We start from the raw sequence: 20,544 nt of genomic DNA on the forward strand, positions 1-20,544 counted from the left end.
ATTGCCAGCTCCCTGGGTCTTAACTCTCTCTGTTTATAGAAAAAATACTCTTTATTTCCTGTTAATTGTATATAAGCTGAGTAGAAATCAAGATCGTTTTCCTTATTAGTAGACTTCATGTGTAGAAAAATCAGTTTTTTTTCTCAAATCCATCTTGTGCTTAGAAATTAGCTGTTATAAATTAACAGTATTGCCTCAGCATTTTAAGCTACTAATAAATGAGAACTTTCCATATGATCAGGGTGTTTTCTTCAGTGTAAACAATCCTGTGTGTCTCATTGTCCACGGGACAGGGTATGTAATCCTTCAAGGAAGCCATGAGTTAGCACCTACAAGAAGGGCAGCCCCTCTGAGCAAGGAAGTCCTGGTATTAATATTTCAGATGGCTTTTTTGTTGCATCCTTTTCTTAGTACTTCATTTGTTTTTGTGGAAAGTGAATCTGCGATTCATCTTTCTGAAAACCTAAAAAAAAAAAAAAAATTCAGGTTTCCAATGTGCTTGCCGTTGGCTCTAAAAAGATAGCCTCTCCTCTTTTAGAGTCGGTCTTAGTGTGCCTTGCAGAGCCTGTATTTCTAAGAAGCTGTGTACACAGACTTCAGACTACCGTAAGTAGAATCATATGTTAAATGCCAAGTTTTAAAAGAGCACTTTAGGACTTCCCTGGTGGCACAGTGGTTAAGAATCCGCCTGCCAATGCAGGAGACATGGGTTCAAGCCCTGGTCCGGGAAGATCCCACATGCCACAGAGCAACTAAGCCTGTGCACCACGACGACTGAGCCTGCACTCTAGAGCCCTAAGAGAAGCCCGTGCACCGCAACAAAGAGTAGCCCCCACTCGCCGCAACTAGAGAAAGCCCGCGCAGCAACGAAGACCCAACACAGCCAAAAAATAAATAATAAAAATTAAAAGTAAATTTAAAAAAAATAGTCTTTAAAAAAAAAAAAAAAAAAAAGAGCACTTTATTCCTTAAAGCAAACTCTTTTAGCAAGGGAAGAAGCCTTTGGTGCCCCAAACAACCATCCTCACTTTGTCTGGAAAGCTGCAGTATTGGGGTATTGATGTTTCAGCAAGTGGAGAACACCTGGGCGTGGTGAATGTTAGCTGCCAAGTTGCAGGGAGGACCCAGGTGCCTCATTTTTACAGGCTGGCAGTCGTTCTTCCAGACAAGTGAGACAGAGTGGGCTTTCTGCGTTCATTCAGTGAGAGGTGCTGAAAGGTTGTGGCATCCAAACTACGTATGTTTGTAGTAGACTGCTTTTTTTTTTTTTTTTTTTTTTTTTGGGGGGACGCACCATGTAGCATGCGGGATCTTAGTCCCCCAGCCAGGGATTGAACCCGTGCCCCCTGCAGTGGAAGCACAAATTCTTAACCACTGGACCGCCAGGGAAGTCCCTAGACTGCATTTCTTTTATTTGCATACTCAGAGTAAGGGTCTTCTGAATTTAAACATGTTCCTTTCTGCAAATAATTCTAAATCAGTCTTTGTAAAAAAAAAAAAAAAGAAAGAAAGAAAGAAAAAGAAGCATGCATGGTATAGCAGTCTAGAATATTACTTTGTCTCTCTCCTCATAGAAACATGGAATTTTCAAGCTGTAGACTTGGAAGAAAACATGGTTCAACTTGCTCAGTTTTCAGAGAAGGAAATGAGACTTACTTTTTCCCCTTGGTTTATCCTTTTTTATATTTGTATATATAAATTGGTATATATAAATATAAATATTGGTATATACATATCGGTATATCCTTTTTTATATTGGTATATAAATATTGGTATATATAAATTGGTATATATAAATATAAATATTGGTATATCCTTTTTTTATATCCTTGGTTTATATTTTTTCTTTTGTTCCCTATTGGCCACACATTTTTTGACCTCTTTATTAGAGGGGTATTGTGAAATATTTTTGTTTAGCAAAAATTAAACTCAATCTACTTGACTTTTTTTGTTGTGTAAAACATAACATAGCATAAAATTTACCATCTTAACCCTTTTTGAGCCTGAAATTCGGTGGCATTAAGTCCATTCACATTATTGTGCAACATCACCACTGTCCACCTCTAGGACTTTTCCATCATCCGAACTGGAAATTCTGTACCCATTAAATAGTAACTTCTTATTTCCTCCTCCCCTCAGCCCCTGGCAACCGTTATGCTACTTTCTTTCTCTGTGAATTTGACTGTTCTTTGTACCTCATGTAAGTGGAATCATACAATGTTTTCCCTTTTGCGTCTGGCTTATTTCACTTAGCGTAGTGTTCTCAGGGTTCGCCCGTGTTGTAGCGTATGTCAGAATTTCCTTCCTTTCTAGGCTGAATAATGTAACATTGTATGTATATTACCACATTCTGCTTATCCATTCATCCATTGGTGGATGCTTCGGTTGCTTCCACTTCCTAACTCTCATGAACAATGCTGCCACGAACATGAGTGTACAAATATCACTTCGAGACCCTGCTTTCACTTCTTTTGGGTATATACCTGGAAGTGGAATTGCTGGTAATCGTATGGTAATTCTATGTTTAATTTTTTGAGGAACTACCATGCTGTTTTCCACAGTGACTGTACCATTTTACATTCCCATCAGCAGTGCACATGGGTTCCAATTTCTCCGCATTCTCACCAACACTTGTTGTTTTCTGCTCTTTTGATAGTAGCCATCCTAATGAGTGCGAGGTGGTATCTTACTGCAGTTTTGATTTGCATTTCCCACATGATGAGTGATTTTGAGCATCGTTTCATGTGCTTATTGGCTATTTGTATATCTTCTTTGGAGAAATATCTATTCAAGTCTTTTGACCAGTTTTGAATCAAGTTGTTTGGTTTTTATGTTGAGTTTTAGGAGTCTTTAAAATGTATTCTGAATAGTAACCCTTTGGGCTGTCTTTTTACTCTGTTGATAGTGCCTTTTGATGCATAAAATTTTTTAATTATCATGAAGTCCAGTTTGTCTATTTTTTTTCTCTTGTTGCTTTTATCTTTGGTGTCATATACAAGAAATCATTGTCAAATCAAATGTCGTGAAGCATCTGCCATTTGTTTTCTTCAAAGAGTTCTATAGTTTAGGTCTCTGACCCATTTTGAGTTAATTTTTGTATGTGATGTTAGATAAGAGTTCAACTTCATTCTTTTGCATGTGGATATCCAATTTTCTCAGCACCATTTCTTGAAAAGACTGTTCTTTCCCCCTATTGAATGGTCTTGACACCCTTGTAGGAAATCATTTGACCATATAAGTGAGGATTTGTTTCTGGGCTCTCTCTTCTGTTCTGTTGATCTGTATGTCTGTTTATGTCAGTAGCACATTGTTTTGATTACCGTAGCTTTGTAGTGAGTTTTGAAATGACAAAGTATGAGTTTTCCAGCTTTGCTCTTCTTTTTCAGGATTGACTACTGAGGTTTCTTTGACATTCCATATGGATTTTAGGATGTGGTTTTCTATTTCTGCAAAAAATGTTGGAATTTTGGTAGACATTGCATTGAATTTGTAGATCACTTTGGGTAGTATTGATATCTTAATAATATTATGTCTTTCAGTTCATGAAAGATGAGTTGTCTTTCCATTTATGTCTTCAACTTCTTTCAGCAGTGTTTTGGAGTGTTCATTGTACAAGTCTTTCATCTCCTTGGTTAATTCCTAAGTATTTTATTCTTTTTGATATTTCTGTAAATGTAATTGTTTTCTTAATATCTTTTTTGGATTGTTCATTGTTAGTGTATAGAAATGCAACTGATTTTTGTGTGTTGACTTTTTTTTTTAACATTTTGGGTTTTTAAAATTTATTTTATTTATTTTTGGCTGTGTTAGGTCTTCGTTGCTGCGCACTGGCTTTCTCTAGTTGCAGCGAGCGGGGCTGCTCTTCGTTGCGGTGGACACACTTCTCATTGAGGTGGCTTCTCTTGTTGAGGAGCACAGGCTCTAGGTGCACGGACTTAAGTAGTTGTGGCACGCAGGCTCAGTAATTGTGGCTCAAGGGCTCTAGAGCGAAGGCTCAGTAGCTGTGGCACACGGGCTTAGTTGCTCTGCAGCACGTGGGATCTTCCTGGACCAGGGCTTGAACCTGTGTCCCCTGAATTGGCAGGCGGATTCCTAACCACTGCACCACCAGGGAAGCCCTTGTGTGTTGACTTTGTATCCTTCTACCTTACTAAATTCATATATTAGTTCTAAAAATTTTTTTTTAATCTTTAAGGTTTTCTATATTAGTTCTTATTATTCTAGTTCCTTAAGTTGTAATGTTAGGTTGTTGACTTGATATCTTTTCTTCCTTTTTAATGTAAACTTTTGTAGCTATAAATGTCCCTCTTAACACTGCTTTGCTGCGTCCCTTAAGTTTTGGTATACTATGTTTTTGGTTTCTTTGTCTCTAAGTATTTTAAAATTTCCCTTGTGATTTCTTCTTTGATCCATTGGTTGTTTAAGAGTGTGCTGTTTAATTTCCACAAGTTTGAATTCTTCAGTTTTCCTTCTGTTATTGATTTCTAACTTCATCCTGCTGTGATTAGAGAAAATACTTGGTATGATATCTGTATTTTGAAATCTATTGAGACTTAACTTGTAAGTCTGTCCTGGGATATGTCCCATGTGCACTTGAAAAGAATGTGTGTTCTATTGTTGTTGGGTAGAGTGTTCTGTATATATTAGATGTAAGTAACTTACTGTGTTGTTCAGGTCCTCTGTTTTCTTACTTATCTTTTGTCTGATTGTTCTATCCATTATTGAGAATGGGGTATTGATATATCCAACTATTATTGCAGATCTGTCTATTTCTCATTTTAATTCTGTCAATTTTTGCTTAATGTATTTTGATGGTCTGTTATTAGGTGCATAAATGTTTACAATTGTTATGTATTTTGCTGTATTGAACCTTTTGTTAATATATAATGTCCTTCTTTGTCTCTTATAAGCTTTTTTGATTTAAAGTATATTTTGTCTGAATTAGTATGGCTACCCTTGCTCTCTTTTGGTTACTATATGCCTGGAATGTCTTTTATCATCCTTTCTCTTTCAACCTATTTGTGTCTTTGGAGGTAAAGTGAGTCTTTTGTAGATAGCATATGGTTGGACTATCCTTTCTTTTTTAAATCCATAATGCCAATCTCTGTCTCTTGATTTGAGAGTTTATTCCATTTACATTTAAAGTAATTAGTGATGAGGAGGGACTTCTGTCATTTTGCTTTGTTTTCTTTTATGCCTAATAGCTTTTTGTCCCTCATTTTCCTGCATTACTGTCTTATTTTGTGTTTAGTTGATTTTTTTGTAGTGAAATTTTAAAATTACATTCTTACTTTCTTTTGTGTATTCTGTAACTGTTATATTTGTTGTTACTATGGGGATTATATTTAACATACTAAAATAATAGCACTCTATATTGAATTTATATCAGATTAACTTCAGTACTGTAAAAACTCTGCTCCTTTACAACTCCATCTTCACTCCTTTCAGTTGTAGATGTCACAAAATTACATCTCTATACATTTCCCAAAAACATAAATAATTTTTTTAAATATATGTTTTCTTAAATCATGTAGAAAACAAAGTGGAGTTTCATACCATTGTTATAGTAATGCTAGCTTTTATAATTGTCTGTGTATTTACCTTTACTGAGATATTTATTTATTCATATAGTTCCAAGTTATGTCAAGTATCCTTTCATTTCAACCTGCAGGACTTCTTTTAGCATTTCTTGCAGGGCAGGTCTAGTGGTAATGAATTCCCTCAGCTTTTGTTTATCTGGGAATATCTTAATTTCTCCCTCACTTTTGAAAGATATCTTTGCTGCAAATAGGATTCTTGGTTGACAGTTTTGAATATAAAAGCACTTTAAATGTATCAGCCCACTGCCTTCTAGCCTGTGAAGTTTCTGTTCAGAAATCTGCTGATAATCTTATAGAGGATTCCTTGAATGGAATGAGTTGCTTTTCTCTTGCTGCTTTCAAAATTCTCTCTTTGTCTTTGACTTTCAACAGTTTGATTATACAGATCTTACTCAATTTACAATGGGGTTATTTTCCAATAAACCCAGTGTAAGTTGAAAATATCATAAATTCATTTAATACACCCAACCTACCAAATACCATAGCTTAGCCTAGCGTACCTTAAACATGCTCAGAACACTTACATTAGCCTACAGTTGGGCAAAGTCATCTAACCCAAAGCCTATTTTATAATAAAGTGTTGAATATTTCATGTAATTTATTGAGTACTTTTCTGAAAGTGAAAAACAGAATGGCTGTATGCGTACAGAATGGTTGTAAATATACCATTTTGATCACATGGCTGACTTGGAGCTGTGGCTCACTGCTGGTGCCCAGCATCTCGAGAGAGTATCATACTGAATATCACTAGCCTGAGAAAAGATCAAAGTTCAAAATATGGTTTCTACTGAATGTGTATTGCTTCTGCACCACCGTAAAGTCAAAAAATCAAGTTGACCCATCGTAAGTTGTGGACCATCTGTAATGTGTCCTGGTATGGATCTCTTTACGTTCATCCTACTTAGCGTTTGTTGGGCTTCTTGGATATATATGTTCATGCCTTTCATCTAATTTGGCAAGTTTTCAGCCAATATTTCTTCAAATATTTTCTCTGCCTTTTTCAAGAGAAAAGTCCTTTTGGGACTCCTGCAGTATGTTTGTTGTTCTGCTTGATGGTGTCCCACAGGTCCCTTAGGCTCTTTTTACTTTTCTTCAATCTTATTTCTTTCTGTTCCTCAGACTTGGCAATTTCCGTTGTCCTACTTCAAGTTCACTGATTCTTTTGCCTGCTCAAATCTGCCTTTGAATCCCTCTAGTGAAATTTTCATTTCAGTTATAGTTCTCAGCTCCAAAATTTTTTGTTTCTTTCTTTTTAGGTTTTCTATCTCTTGAGATATCTCCATTTTGTTTGTACCTCATTATTCTTGACTTTAATTCTTTGAGCATCTTTAAGACAGTTTAAAAATCTTTGTGTAGTAGATCTGCCATCAGATCCTTTTCTGTTTCTGTTGTTTGGGACAGTTTCTGTTGTTTGTACCTTGGAATGCTTTTCTGTTTCTTGTGGGTTTTGTGATTTTTTGTTGAAAACTGGACATTGAATTTAACAGTGAGGTAACTCCAGAAATCAGATTCTTCTTCTCCAGGGTTTACTGGCTTTTGTTTCTGTGTTCTGCTTTTGTTTGATTGTTGTAGGCTGTCTCTCTGCTGAGGATTAGGGCTTCCCAGATCTTTTCTGAGCCTGTACCTTTCCTGGGCATGCACAGTGACTTTCTGATTTCCCCCAAATATGTGGTTGCTTTTGAATGTTCTCATGTTCAATGTCTAGCTCCAAGAGGGGAAAAAGAGAAAAATGAAAGGGAAGAAAAAAAGTACCAGTCCTTTAAGTCCCCTGGAAGTCACTTCAGCTGGAGAGTGAGGGGCCTGCAATAATGGAGGATGTGCAACAACAGTGGCCACTGCCTCCTTGTCTGTACCATTGTGATCAGAAGATCCAATCAGTGGTCAGAATACAGATCCCTGATGTTTGAAGAATAGGGTCCTTTTTGCCCACGCTGGCTCCTGCAAGCTGTGTGTAAGTTGCTCACAGCTGCCTGCCACAGGGGTTGGGAGATGGATAGGTGCTGCTGTGCTAAGAGCTGAAAGTGACTGAAATTAACCACAGTTTGCCATCCAGGCCTTCCCCTGGAAGTTGAAGCCTTCTATAGCCTCCAGAGCTCCAAAGTATAATAGTCAGAATCAGACAGAATCAGACAGATTCTGCCTGTGCAATTGTTGTTTAGGTGGGGAGACAGATTCCTGGTGCTTCCCATTCTACCATTTCCCCCGAATGCTCTCTGTGTTTAATTTTTAAAGGAACTACCGTATTGCTTTCCACAGTGGGTGCACCATTTTACATTCTCACCAGCGATGCATAAGGGTTTCAATTTCGCCACATCTTCACCCGTACTTATTATTTTCTATTTGGGTGATAGCCACTCTGTTGGTTAAAAGTGGTATCTCATTGTGGTGTGTGTTTCTTTTGCTTGTTGTGTGTTTTTTTTTTCATTCCCCTAAGGATTAGTGACGTTGAGCATCTTTAATGTGTTTATTGACTTCTTTGCATCTTTGGAGAAACGTCTACTTAAGTCCTTTGCCCATTTTTGAATTGGGCTTTTGTTGTTCTCTTTCATTTTAGTCCCTATTTATATCTGCGTTCTTTGTATTTAACTCCTGCTTCTTCTAGTAATCTGCCTGAGGTGTGGGATCACTTCTTTATTATTTTCTATAGTGCTGGTATATAGAAGGAGGTGCTAGCAGCAAATGTTCATATATGGTAGGGTTGGCCAGTCATACAGCCAGATTTGAAACCCTGCTTATTTGATCGTGGCAAGAGTTGGTAGTTGGGGACTTGGGGACCTTGAGAAAACTGACATGAATTGAGTACCTACTCTGTGCCAGATACTCTGCCAGGCATAACTTGATATAATTCTCACAGTACTCCTTTAATGTGCATAGTATTTAATTTATTGATGAAGGGTTTGAGTTCAGGGAAGTTAAGTGACTACCCTCACATGACACAAGTGGTAAATGGCAATCCCTGGATTCAAATTCCCAGGTCTATTTGACTCCAGAGCTTGTAATTTTTTTCATTATGTCATGCTGCCTCCCTTCCCTGGCCTGCAAGTTCAACAGGAAAGCAAGGCTTTGAACCTGGGAACTGTTGAAGGAGGATGATGAGTTGAACCTTTTGCTTAACTCTTTGGTAGGAGATTTTAAAAAGCTAAGTTCATAACGGTGGATAGGATTCCTTGAGGATAGTGAGGTGTCTCATTTGTGGTTACTGATCATTTTTGTAAAAGCTGTATCTACTTTTGGTTGTTGACATCCGCTGTTCTTGTTTCTTTGGTACCATAAACCAGGGCCATTGACCATGGATAAATGGGTGCCTGAACCTAGAGGGATGAAGTGCTTTCTGTAACCTACCACAGATTCCGTCCAAGCCTGAGTGCCCCTTTACCTCCTGAGTCTTAAGGAAGGCGAGATTAAAGGGAACAGATATTTATCAGGATCCTGTATGCTAGGCAAATGCTAAAAGGGAGGTGATTATTATCCCAGTTTTACATGAGAAAACTGAGGCTCAGAGGTATAAGGTAAATTGTCCAAATTCACACAGCTCAAATAATAATGGGGCTCAAATCACATTTTCCCATGTTCCCTGTCTTAGTGCATTTGGGCTTCTATAACAAAATACCACAGATTGGATGTCTTCAAACAACGGAAATTTATTTCTCACAGTTGTGGAGGCTAGGAAGTCCAAGATCAAGGTGCTGGCAGATAGATTCAGTGTCTGGTGAGGGACCACTTCCTGATTCACAGACAGCAGTCTTTTTGCTGTGTCCTACATGGTGGACAGGCCAATTGAACCCTTCTTTTATAAGGACACTAATCCCATTCATGATGGCTCTACCCTCATGACCTAATCACCTCCCAAAGGCCCTCCCTCCTTATACTATCACATTAGGTTTCAGCATATGAATTTTGGGGGGGACACAGACATTCAGTCTTTAGCACTACCTCAATGAGAAAGTTCTTCTTTCTTGGCCCTCTGGTAGGTATTGGAAACCGTTAGGAGGGAGATCCTGGGAGCATTGTTTCTCTCCACACCAAACATTGTGATAGGTTGGCTGTTACTCTAGGGCTGTCTACACTTGCAGTCTCTTCTGCCACATAGATTAACCAAAACAATGATGGTAGCCATTCTGGGCGGCTGCTTCTCCTGGGTGAGACTGGTGTGCCTCTGAGGTGACTGAATGGAGATAAAAGTTCCTAAGGGAACCAGTCATGGAGGGCACCCTTTTTCTGAATACCCCAAAGGAATTGATCCCTAACACACATCATAAGGTCCTGTCCAAGTGGGTCAAGTGTTTTTAGACTTTTCCCTTTCTTTAAGGGAAGGTGAGAGAGTGCCTTTGAGAACTAGAGTTCATATTAGGTAAATAATACACATGGTTTATGTGCTTTTGACTTTGAAATATACTGTGACCAGCAGTCAAGAATCCCTTATTAGTTTGGGGGGAGATTTCTTTTTTAATTATCTGTTGCTTAATTGTACCTTCACAATAACTTTTGTCAAAGTTACATACGTTCTGCTTTCTGGATTCTGTAGGAGGAAATGGAGCTTGTTACACTGTTATCCAGATGTGAGCCCGTTACTCACAGTACTCATTTCCAGTCCTGGAAGCAGCTAAGCGTCTAAAAGTTAAGGAATTCAGTTTGATAATAGCAGAGGTTAATACCCATATGGCTCTGTACTATACTTTACAAAAACTTTTTTTTTCCTACCTGACATTTCAGAAAGAAAAAGATTGCTCAGCAAAATATTTTCCAAATTTCTAACCTGATGATTTTTCCACTCAACACTTTACACAAAGAGCTAGGTACAGATGGCAATTTGCTGGGTCTGTGTTATATTCAGGCTTGGTCCTCACCCATTCCCTAGAGCCCACTCTCCATTCCTGTATAAACAAAGTGGTTTCAACAAGGTCTTAGGAAATGTCTCCAGTATTTACCATTTGCAAATATGGAATCTATTAAATCATGTTTTTAACTCAATAAACATCTACTTTGTATGCATCACTGTTTTAAGCTAAAGAAGAATTAGAAAACGGAGGGTAATGGCCGTGTGTTCCCTAGCACAATAAAGAAGACATAATTTAGAAACTTTTATTTAACATGAAAAACTAACCATAGATATGTAGAAGAACAGAGTATTAGGGATGAAGTGTCATGATCTCTAATTTTTTTCATATTGCTCAGGAAAAGAAAAAAACAGAAAGATGAAGTAGATATGATAAAATATTAGTTGCTGATTCTAGATGGTATCTGAGTATATATTTTTTTCTTACTTTTCTGTATGTTTGAAAATTTATGTAATAAAATATAAAAAAAGAAAAAAAAACTTAACCATAAAGACCATTTATAAAACTATACAAAAGATAATTTCAAGGGGATATAGGGTTCATTCTCTGTTACCGAAGCTAAGGGTTTAGGTTATTTTTAGAGTTGGTAAGTAAGAATTGAAACAGAGGTGTAAGCCTAGAGGCCCTCAGAGGCCGGGCCGGTGATGTGAATGAGTGAAGCTGGCTGTTGGGGTTGAGAGAGCAGGAGAGCACACACCTCATTTAAAGCATCTACAATTAAAAAAACAAAAATTTAATGTGCATTCAGAATAAAAACAATTCGGAGGCCTGGCAGTATGTGGTCTTCTGAAAATGAAAATATTTACCATGTCTAAATTTACCCAGCTTTCTGTCCTCCCTCTTCCTTTTATCAGAAGATATAGGAGTGGGTCAGTCATCAAAATGGGGGAGGCGGGTTCCTGACACTTGAGAGTGATGGGAAAACTTTGTACTCGTTGCCTGTAGGGTTGGCCTGGCTTGCCATAGCTCTGTAGCTTCAGGAGTAGAAGAAATGGCCCATCTTTTTCTCTCTGACTTGCTCCTTCTGTGTTCTGGAGCAGGATTTGTGGCAGATTTTCAGAGATTCCTGTGAGTCTAAGGAACACATTCTGATAATAGACCCACGTACCTGGGCTTTGTTTTTAGGTGATTTGGGGGAGGGTACAGTTGTGCTTTATAAGGGTGATTGGAAGTGTAATTTCTTTGACTTTGCAGTTGGCTGGGCAGCTTGATTTGAACACCTTAGTGTGCCTTCTAGACTTGGCAACTTTCCCCCCACTTCCCCCACCTTTTTTTTTTTTAAGAGGAAGAGTCAGGGTTTTGGTTTGAGAGCGAATGCTGGGTATGGGGCCCTCTGCTTCGGGCCTCTGGTGACCTGGGCTGGCCCTGGAGCTTTCCGCCTCACCGCTCTCCAGTGCAGCCTCTGGAAATCTTCCTCACTCACCTCGGAGGGGCAGGTGCGGACTGAGACCACGCCTCACTCCGAAGTATATGTGGAGAAGACAGAGTAGGGACCCCGAGAAGCCTTTTTTTCCTCCTGAAGTCTCCCTCAGCTCACTCTTTCCTTGGAATTCCAGCAACAGAACTGCATCCTCTTAGCCTAGTTGGAGAACCTTTTATGTACCAGGCGCTGTAATGCACGAGATAAAAAGTAAAACATGGCCCCTGTTCTCCCCCAGCTCACAGTTTGTTAGGAGGCTTTTTAATCACCTTGGAGAAGATACTGTTTGAAGGTATATCCAGCCATATAGGCCCTGGTGAGCATGAAAGAGAGGGAACTGGTTTTGACGGACAGAGTTGGGGATACTTGGGGTGGGGAAGGGGAGAGAATGCCCAAGAGGACATCACTGATAGATGAGAAGGACCTTGGCTGCTTTTTGTTAAAATGACTTTATTTATGTAAACATTTTGGAAAGGGAAATACATTCATATGGTTTAAAAAATGTTAAAAGTATACTCTGAAATTCTCCTTCCCGACCCTTGTTCTCCATCTGTCTAGTTCTTGGAGTCATTCCAGAGTTTCTTTATGACAATACAAGTAAATATGAATATATGTTTTTATTTACTTGTACCCCTCCCCTATTTTTACACAGTGGTAGCACACTCCATACACTATTCTATATACCTTTCTTTTATTTTTATTTTTAATAAATTTATTTATTTATTTTTGGCTGCGTTGGGTCTTTGCTGCTGCGCGCAGGCTTTCTCTAGTTGCGGCGAGCGGGGGCTACTCTTTGTTGCGGTGCGCGGGCTTCTCATTGTGGTGGCTCCTCTTGTTGCGGAGCACGGGCTCTAGGCACGCAGGTTCAGTAGTTGTGGCATGCGGGCTCAGTAGTTGTGGCTCGCAGGCTTAGTTGCTCCGCGGCATGTGGGATCTTCCCGGACCAGGGCCCGAACCTGTGTCCCCTGCATTGGCAGGCAGATTCTTAACCATTGCGCCACCAGGGAAGTCCATACCTTCCTTTTATTACTTAATATCTTAGGGAGATTTTTCCATGTGAGTATGTACCTCCCTCATTCTTTGCTATGGTCACGTAATTCCATTTATGGATGTTCCTTGATTAATTAGCAAGCTCCCTACTGATGGATACTGAGGTGTTTGCTTATCTTTTACTATTATAGTCACTGCTACAGTGAATACTCTTATACATAATTATATGTCATTTAGCATGTGTGCTAATGTATATATAAATTCCTAGTAGAGAAATTGCTGCATTAGAGGCTTTATGCGTTTGTAATTTTGATATCTTTGCCAAATCACCCTCCATGGCAGTAACAACTTACATAAAAACCAGCAATGCCTGTTTCCTTATAGTTCCACCTAGAGAGTTTTTATCACACTCTTGGATTTTTACCTATTTGGTAGGTGTAATATCGGCTTGAGGTGAAGTTTTAATTTCTGTTTTTCTTATTATGAGTGAGGTTCTGCATCTTAGAGTTGAGGCATTGGTATTTACTTTTCTGTGAAACGCCATTCATATCCTCTGTCCATCTTTCTTTTGCTGATTTTTTACTTGCCAATTTCTAGGAGCTCTTTTTCCAATAGGAAGCTTACCCTTTGTGATATGAGTAGCAGTGGTTTTTGTTTGTTTGTTGATTTTTTTTTTAACTTATACTGTTTTTTGCCATGAGGAATCTTGTTTTTTATCTTGTTGGATATATCAGTGTTTCCTTTATGGCCTTTGCATTATCCTGGCCCACTTTTGATGGCACAGAATCATTCATTCCTCTTCCCACATTGCCTCCTCACTCTCTTTTTTTTTTTTTGTCTGTGCTGCATGGCTTGCAGGATCTCAGTTCCTGGACCAGGGATTGAACCCGGGCCACAGCAGTGAAAGCGCCAAATCCTAAGCACTAGACTACCAGAGAACTCCCCGTTCTCACTCTTTTTCTACTTCAATCCTTGATTGACGACAAAAAGCTGGTCCTTTCTTCCGAAGTCTGCATTCCTGGAACTGTATTCTTTGTCAGTAGTAGGGTAGCCCTTGATAATTTTGTTAGGAGATTTTAGTGGTCTGAAAAATCCCCCATTTGCTAGGTTACGGGCACTCTAGAAAACAGTTTGGCAGTTTCTCATAAAACTAAACATGCAGTTGTCATGCAACCCAGCAATTGCACTGTTGGGCATTTATCCCAGAGAAAGGAAAACTTACGTTTACGCAAAAACCTGTACGACGACTGTATAGCCACTTCGTTTGTCGTGTCCCCAAACTGGAAACAACCCAAATGGCCTTCAGTGGGTGAATGGTTAACCAAACTCTGGGATGTACATACTGTGGGATACTACTCAGAAATAAAAGGAACAAACTACTGATACATGCAACAACTTAGATGAATCTCTAAGGTATTGGGTAACATCTTACGGAAAAACCCGATGAACTTTTTGGCCAACCCAATATTATGTTGGGTGAAAAAAATCCCAAAAGGTTACATGTTAGATTATTCCATTTTTGAACATTTTTGAAATGACAAAATTTTATTTATTTATTTATTTATTTAACTCTCCTTTATTCTTTTTTGATTTTAATTAAATTTATTTATTTTATTTTTGGCTGCGTTGGGTCTTTGTTGCTGCGCGCGGGCTTTCTCTAGTTGCGGCGAGCAGGGGCTACTCATCGTTGCGGTGCGCTGGCTTCTCATTGTGGTGGCTTCTCTTGTTGCGGAGCACGGGCTCTAGGCGTGCAGACTTCAGTAGTTGTGGCTCGTGGGCTCCAGAGCGCAGCCTCAGTAGTTGTGGTGCACGGGCTTAGTTGTTCCGCGGCATGTGGGATCTTCCTGGACCGGGGCTCGAACCCGTGTCCCCTGCACTGGCAGGCGGATTCTTAATCACTGCGCCACCAGGGAAGCCCCTGAAATGACAAAATTTTAGAAATGGTGAACAGATTAGTGGAGGATTGGGGAAGGCTTCCCAAGACAAACTTTGATGTGGGCTAGTTCATTCTGATGGTGCCCAGTGCATGTGCTGTTGTCGTGTTTATTTCGGAGGACCCGTGTTGTGCCATTGGCTCTGGTGTGAGGGTACTGCTCTCAGTGGGGTGGGGAGTGCCTGAGAGCCCCAGGACCCTGCTAGGGATTCTCTGAAGTCAAAACTATTTTCACAGTAATACTTAGACATTTGCTAATTACTTTCACTCTCTTACAAGTGTACAGTGGAGTTTTTCAGAGGCTACATGATGTGGAATAGCAACAGATTAAATGCAGAAGCAAGTCTGAGAATCCAGCTGTTTTCTATGAAGCCAAGACATTTAAAAGACTTACAAAAATGTAAACGAGTGCCACTCTTCTCACTTTTTTGTTTTGGGGAGTAGATTTTCTTTAAAATATGTTATTTATGTTAACATGTAATGGGATTATTATTTTTTTAAATGATTTAATAAATATTCAAGAATTTTCTGTTTTAATTTTTAACAGATGAATATTGATTTAAACTACATACACAAGTGCTCTTTGGGGGTCCTCAGTAATTTCTGAGAGGGTAAAGGGGTCCTGACACCAAAAAGTTTGTGAACCTTCAGGCTGACAATAAGCACTTGACCAGAAGTCAGGAGGCTTGAGTTCTAGTCAGGACTATGCTGTGTGACCCTGAGCACGTCATTTAGCCTCTTTCATTGGTATTTCATCTTTTGTAAATGCTAATAATTATCCGGTTCTACACACCTTAAAGAAAGGGAAGATAATTCTGTGTGAAAGGCTTTGAAAATATAACGTCCTGTTCAAATTTAAGGGAATTTAATAGTTACACAACTAAACTGATGTTGAAAGAAAATGTAAAGGTTGAGGCTTATGGTGTGTTAGTGGACATCCTGTTCACCTTTTAAATGTTTTCCTTTTTGCATCTCCTCCTAACAGTTTCCGTATATATATATATACATTCTTTCTGTTTCTCAGACAACCACTTTAATTAGTTAAAGGAATTAAGTAGGGTACATCTTCCAGATTTTTCAGTCAAGAGGGGGTTTATACTCTTGATGCTTTAAATTAGTGCCGTAAGGTCAGGTACTCTGTCTTGGAGAAATCACTTATTTGACTTTAGGAAAGTTACTTAACCTTGTGACGTCTTGGGTTTCTCACCTATAAAATGGGGCTAATAATAGTTTACTTTCCTGAGCGAGTATATGAAAAGTAATGCGCAGGAGGCACTTTGCCAAGTGCTTGGCACATAAGGTGCTCCATAAATGATAGTTGCTGTGATCGTCACAGGTATATGACAAAAGATGCAAGATTAAATTTAAGCCTCTTACCCTGCCTTCAGTGAACTTGTTATTAAGCTACTTTATTCACAAGCTTATTAGTAATTTCCATTTCATTTGGTTTTATTCTTTTTTTGCTTCCAAGGGCTGTTGAGTGGCCAGACTTCTCCAACAAACACCAGACTGGAGAAGTTGGATTCTCAGCAGGTGCTGCAGCTCTGCCTCCGTTATCAGGATCACCTCCGTCAGTGTGCAGAGGCTGTTGCTTTTGATCAGAACGCTTTGGTCAAACGAATCAAAGAGGTAACTTATTGTGAGAAAATATCATGGCTGACTCAATCTTGTGATTCCCTGTGACTCCTGAGTCCTTTTCTCCTGGGGTGTAGAGCCAGTGATCCCAACTTTCTGGGAAGTAGTCATTTTCTATCTAAATGTCTTGACATCTGTCCCCATTGCTTTGAGAAGATTGTCTTTCCCAGCAGTGGAATGTGATGGTGGAAAAGAGTGGTCCATGGAGTAGACTAATCTGGAGTTTAATCCTGGTTCACCACTTATTTGCTTGGGAAAGTTACTTCACTTCTCTTGGTCTCAGTTTTCCTCATCTGAAAAATGGGTCTCACGGTAGTAATCTGCCCGCAGGGTTGAGTGAATATTAAATTGCTTAGTAAGTGTTAACTGTTATTAGTATGTGTGAAGTCCTGCCATACTGATTTGCTTTGGCTAACATTAATTGATTTCAACCCTTTCCTGCGTGTAATTTTTATTTTGTTTTCCAGTCGGGTATCAGTTCTTTGAGAGCAGGAGCCCTGACATCTCCCTCAATTATATTTTTCACTGTGTTAGCAGGAAAAGCTCGGTGATGCTTATTGGTTGGATAGAAACAATTATGCCTACTTAACCCACAGGGTTTTTGTGAGGAAAGACACAAGATAATTCATGTGAAAGTACTTAGTAAATGAAAGAGTGTGGTACACATGTTGAGTAATTATGAATAACATAAAGTAGGTACTCTTTTAAGCATTTAAATATATCACTGATTGGGCCACTGCATGGCACAGCTCTGGGAGCACCAAGGTATAAGTAAACATGTTTTCCAAAGTTTTCAATCAAGAAGGGATTTCTGTTCTGTAATGTCATAAAAAGAAAAGGTCAGGAGCTGTATCGTGGAGAAACCACTTACGTGAATGGCACTGCCTGGAGTTTAACAAAATAGTCCTGATCATTGACTCTGGCAAGAGAAGGTGGACATGAAGAAATACACAAGGAAAGGGTGGAGAGTCACTGCAATTAATGATCAGTTTTGTAATCTCAAGGATGTAGTATGTCTATAACTAAGTAGTCATTAGTTATACTGATAGATTTAAATTTGTCAACACCTCCAGTATTTTACTACTTACCTTTCATAAAATGTTGTATGCATGTATGCTTCTCTCATGGACTAAATACTTTTATATGGAAAACTATTAAATATGACCTTTTATTTTGGTTGGCATCTATGTGGCCTTTCAGATACTATATTTATTTTACTACATTATGATCTAAAGAGCTTAAGTCCCAAACATGACTATGCATTGGATTATATGAATTATTATTATTGGATTTTCTTTCTTTTAATACTGAATTCTCCTCTCCCCCAGTAGGTCTAGGACATGGTCTGCGAATCATTATTTTAATAAACTTACCAAATGATACTAATGCCATTCTCCGTTACCTGGGATTTGGGAACCACTGGTGTAGAGCATTGTTTTCCAAAATAAGTTCCATAAAACTAGTTCCATGTAAAGAAGGTCAGACTTTTTGCATATTTCATAACCACCCTTGGAAAGTCACAATGCATGTTATCTTATTAAAAAGTTCTTAGGAATCTTACAGTAAAGAAAATCAGCACTTTTCAAACTTATTTGATTTCGGAACCCTTATCTTAGGTAACATCTATTAACATCTTATAGAAGTAGTGTTTTTTAGAGCATTCTTTGGGAAAATGCTTTTGTGGATGTAAGACCTTATCATTTTTGACCGTGCTAGAAATTAATTATGATATTAACTTCCATAAGATTTTAGAATAAATCAGCTTTTTAATGCTTCCTGTCTTCTTGAAAGGTCGTCTACTCCATTCCTGTCATTTCATAGTTAGGAAAGTGTGGTACGGAGAGATTAAGTGACTAATTCATTGTCCAGGAGCTGGGCAAAGTATTTTGTAGCTGATAGTACCAGACAGAGCTCATTATACCACATTTTCAGGACTCCAGAGCAGTGTTTTTTGGCCCTGAATGAGTGTTAGAATCACCTGGGAATTTTTTCCTCCAATATATATGACGGAAAATTTTACGCACACACTGAAGTAGACAGATACCCTTCCTGTCCTCATCGCCCAGCTACTACAGATATCAGCTTGTGAAGACTCCTGTTTCATCCACACCCCGACTCCCTCCCTGCCACCTTCCTAACTGGTTTGTGTTGCAGGAAATCTCAGGCGTATCATTTCATTCATGAGTATTTAAGTATGCATCTTTAAAAATAAAGGACTCCTTTAAAAACCTTTTTAATTTGAATTACTTTTAGACTTAGAGAAAAGTCACAAACATAATTCAGAGAGTTCCTGTATGCTTCTCACACGGCTTCCTCTAAAGTGAGCATCTTACAAAACCTTAGCCCGAAGACAAAACCAGGAAATTAACATTGGTACAATACCATTTACTAAACAGAGACCTTATTTGAATTTCACCAGTTTTTCCACTAACGAAAGACCCCTTCTCAAAAACACAGCCAGAGTGCCCTTATCATACCTAAAAGATTACCTTAATTCATTCAGTATAGCTGAGATACTTTGAAGAAAATACTGATGTGTAGATCTCACTCCAGAGCAATTAAATGGAAATCTTGGAAGGCTGGGTTGGTGGGAAGGAAGCTGGGCATTGACTGGTGTTCATGAACGTGCTCTAGATCAGGGGTCCCCGACCCCCGGGCGTCTGTTGGGAATGGGGCCTCACAGCAGGAGGTGAGCACCAGGAAAGTGAGCGAAGCTTCATCTGCCGCCCCGCATTGCTCCTCATTGCTCGCATTACTGCCTGAACCATACCCCCGCCCCCCGCCCCCGCCCGGGTCCATGGAAAAATCGTCTTCCACGAAACCGGTCCCTGGTGCCAAAAAGCTTGGGGACCTCTGCTCTCGAGGATTCTCACTTGTGACCAGGGCTGAGCACCAGTGCCGTGGAGCATTCATTGAAAACAAAATTTTAAACTGAGTTTAAAATTCTGCTAGAGGAGGCTTGGGATTCACTTTGAGCCGTCAGTAGTGACCCAGGATCGTTACCAGGCAGAGAACAGCAGTCCCGGTATGAGCAGCACCTCGGTAGTTGTCTTAGGGCCGAGGAGGTGAGCACTGCTTTAGATTCTTCACTGAAGGCCTGTCTCCTCTGTGGGTGCAAACTCCTGAAACATACACATCCATGTGCGCTCAACTTCAAACCTAAGGGCTGAAATTAGTCACTTCCAAATGAATAAAGCAGAGGATGTAGTTCTGATCAAACACCAACTCTCTGATATTATTCCAGATGTTTCCTGGAAGTTGAGTTGCAAGTGTGAGGAAGTAACATAATGCTATATGTGTTGAAAAGTCAGGGAACTTAATAACCGTGGAGAATGTGTGTTAGTGGAAGTTAGAAGCCGGGTCAAGCAGAGGCCCAGAAAGCTGCAGCACTAGTGATCACTTACATTTGGATCAAAGGGAAACATGGCTGTAACAGTTTCTGATTCAGAGAGAAGAAAATCAAGGAGTTAGCTGAGCTTTCCTATTGCTAAATTTGGATGATGCTTTTGAATAAAAAGTTGATGTTTTACAAATTTCTGTGTAAGAGAGGCGTGGAAGCCAGGGGTGGTCTTCCTTCACACCAGAGTCTTGTACACTGACCACTAGTTTCCTCAGTGGCTTCAGGATGACCCTCAGCCAACCAGCCAGCATGGCTGAGCAACTACTGCTCACCAACTTAGTGTGAGGTCCTTTAAGGGTTACAGAGAAACGTGACTGGTCCCTGCTCGCTGCGAGCTTAGTCTGGGCGAGGGCATGAAGGTACACAGAACAGTAAGGTGAAAGATACAGTGCCATCAATGGAGAGTGCTCAGTTGTGGTTCACAGCTGAAGTCCTAGGAGAGTTAAAGGTCAGGATATCCTGGGATATAGCGGGTGAGGCTGAAGCCACGTCGTAAAGGAAAACCGGGATTTGGGAAACGAATGGAGAGAAAGTGGAGAGCGCTGCTGGCTGCAGGAACAGCTGGGAGTCTCGGAAGAAAATTAACTTCGGGGCTTCCGGGGACAGTGGAGAAACTAAGTTTGTTCCAAGAAATCTCTCCATTAAGAACCACAGATGTCGGAGCTGGAAGGACCTCAGAGACCTTCTGGTCCAGGACCCTCATGACACACAGATGCAGAAATCGAAGC

General features: G+C 39.6%; 2 protein-coding genes across 4 annotated transcripts in view; one reads left to right on the forward strand and one right to left on the reverse strand.

Annotated features, from left to right (window-relative positions):
* BORCS5 (BLOC-1 related complex subunit 5) overlaps positions 1–20,544 on the forward strand; it is a 97,244-nt gene that overhangs the window by 48,932 nt on the left and 27,768 nt on the right. For both annotated transcript variants that reach the window (XM_082348900.1, XM_082348899.1), the window contains exon 3: positions 16,253–16,410. In XM_082348900.1, the coding sequence (XP_082205026.1) occupies positions 16,253–16,410 (158 nt within the window). The remainder of the gene's footprint in view (positions 1–16,252; positions 16,411–20,544) is intronic.
* DUSP16 (dual specificity phosphatase 16) overlaps positions 12,570–20,544 on the reverse strand; it is a 126,230-nt gene continuing 118,255 nt past the window's right edge. For both annotated transcript variants that reach the window (XR_014232980.1, XR_014232981.1), the window contains one exon: positions 12,570–14,766. The gene's annotated coding sequence lies outside the window, so the exon portion shown is untranslated. The remainder of the gene's footprint in view (positions 14,767–20,544) is intronic.

Source organism: Balaenoptera borealis, assembly GCF_965194805.1.
Source record: "Balaenoptera borealis genome assembly, chromosome: 13".
In the NCBI taxonomy this organism is placed as follows: domain Eukaryota; kingdom Metazoa; phylum Chordata; class Mammalia; order Artiodactyla; family Balaenopteridae; genus Balaenoptera; species Balaenoptera borealis.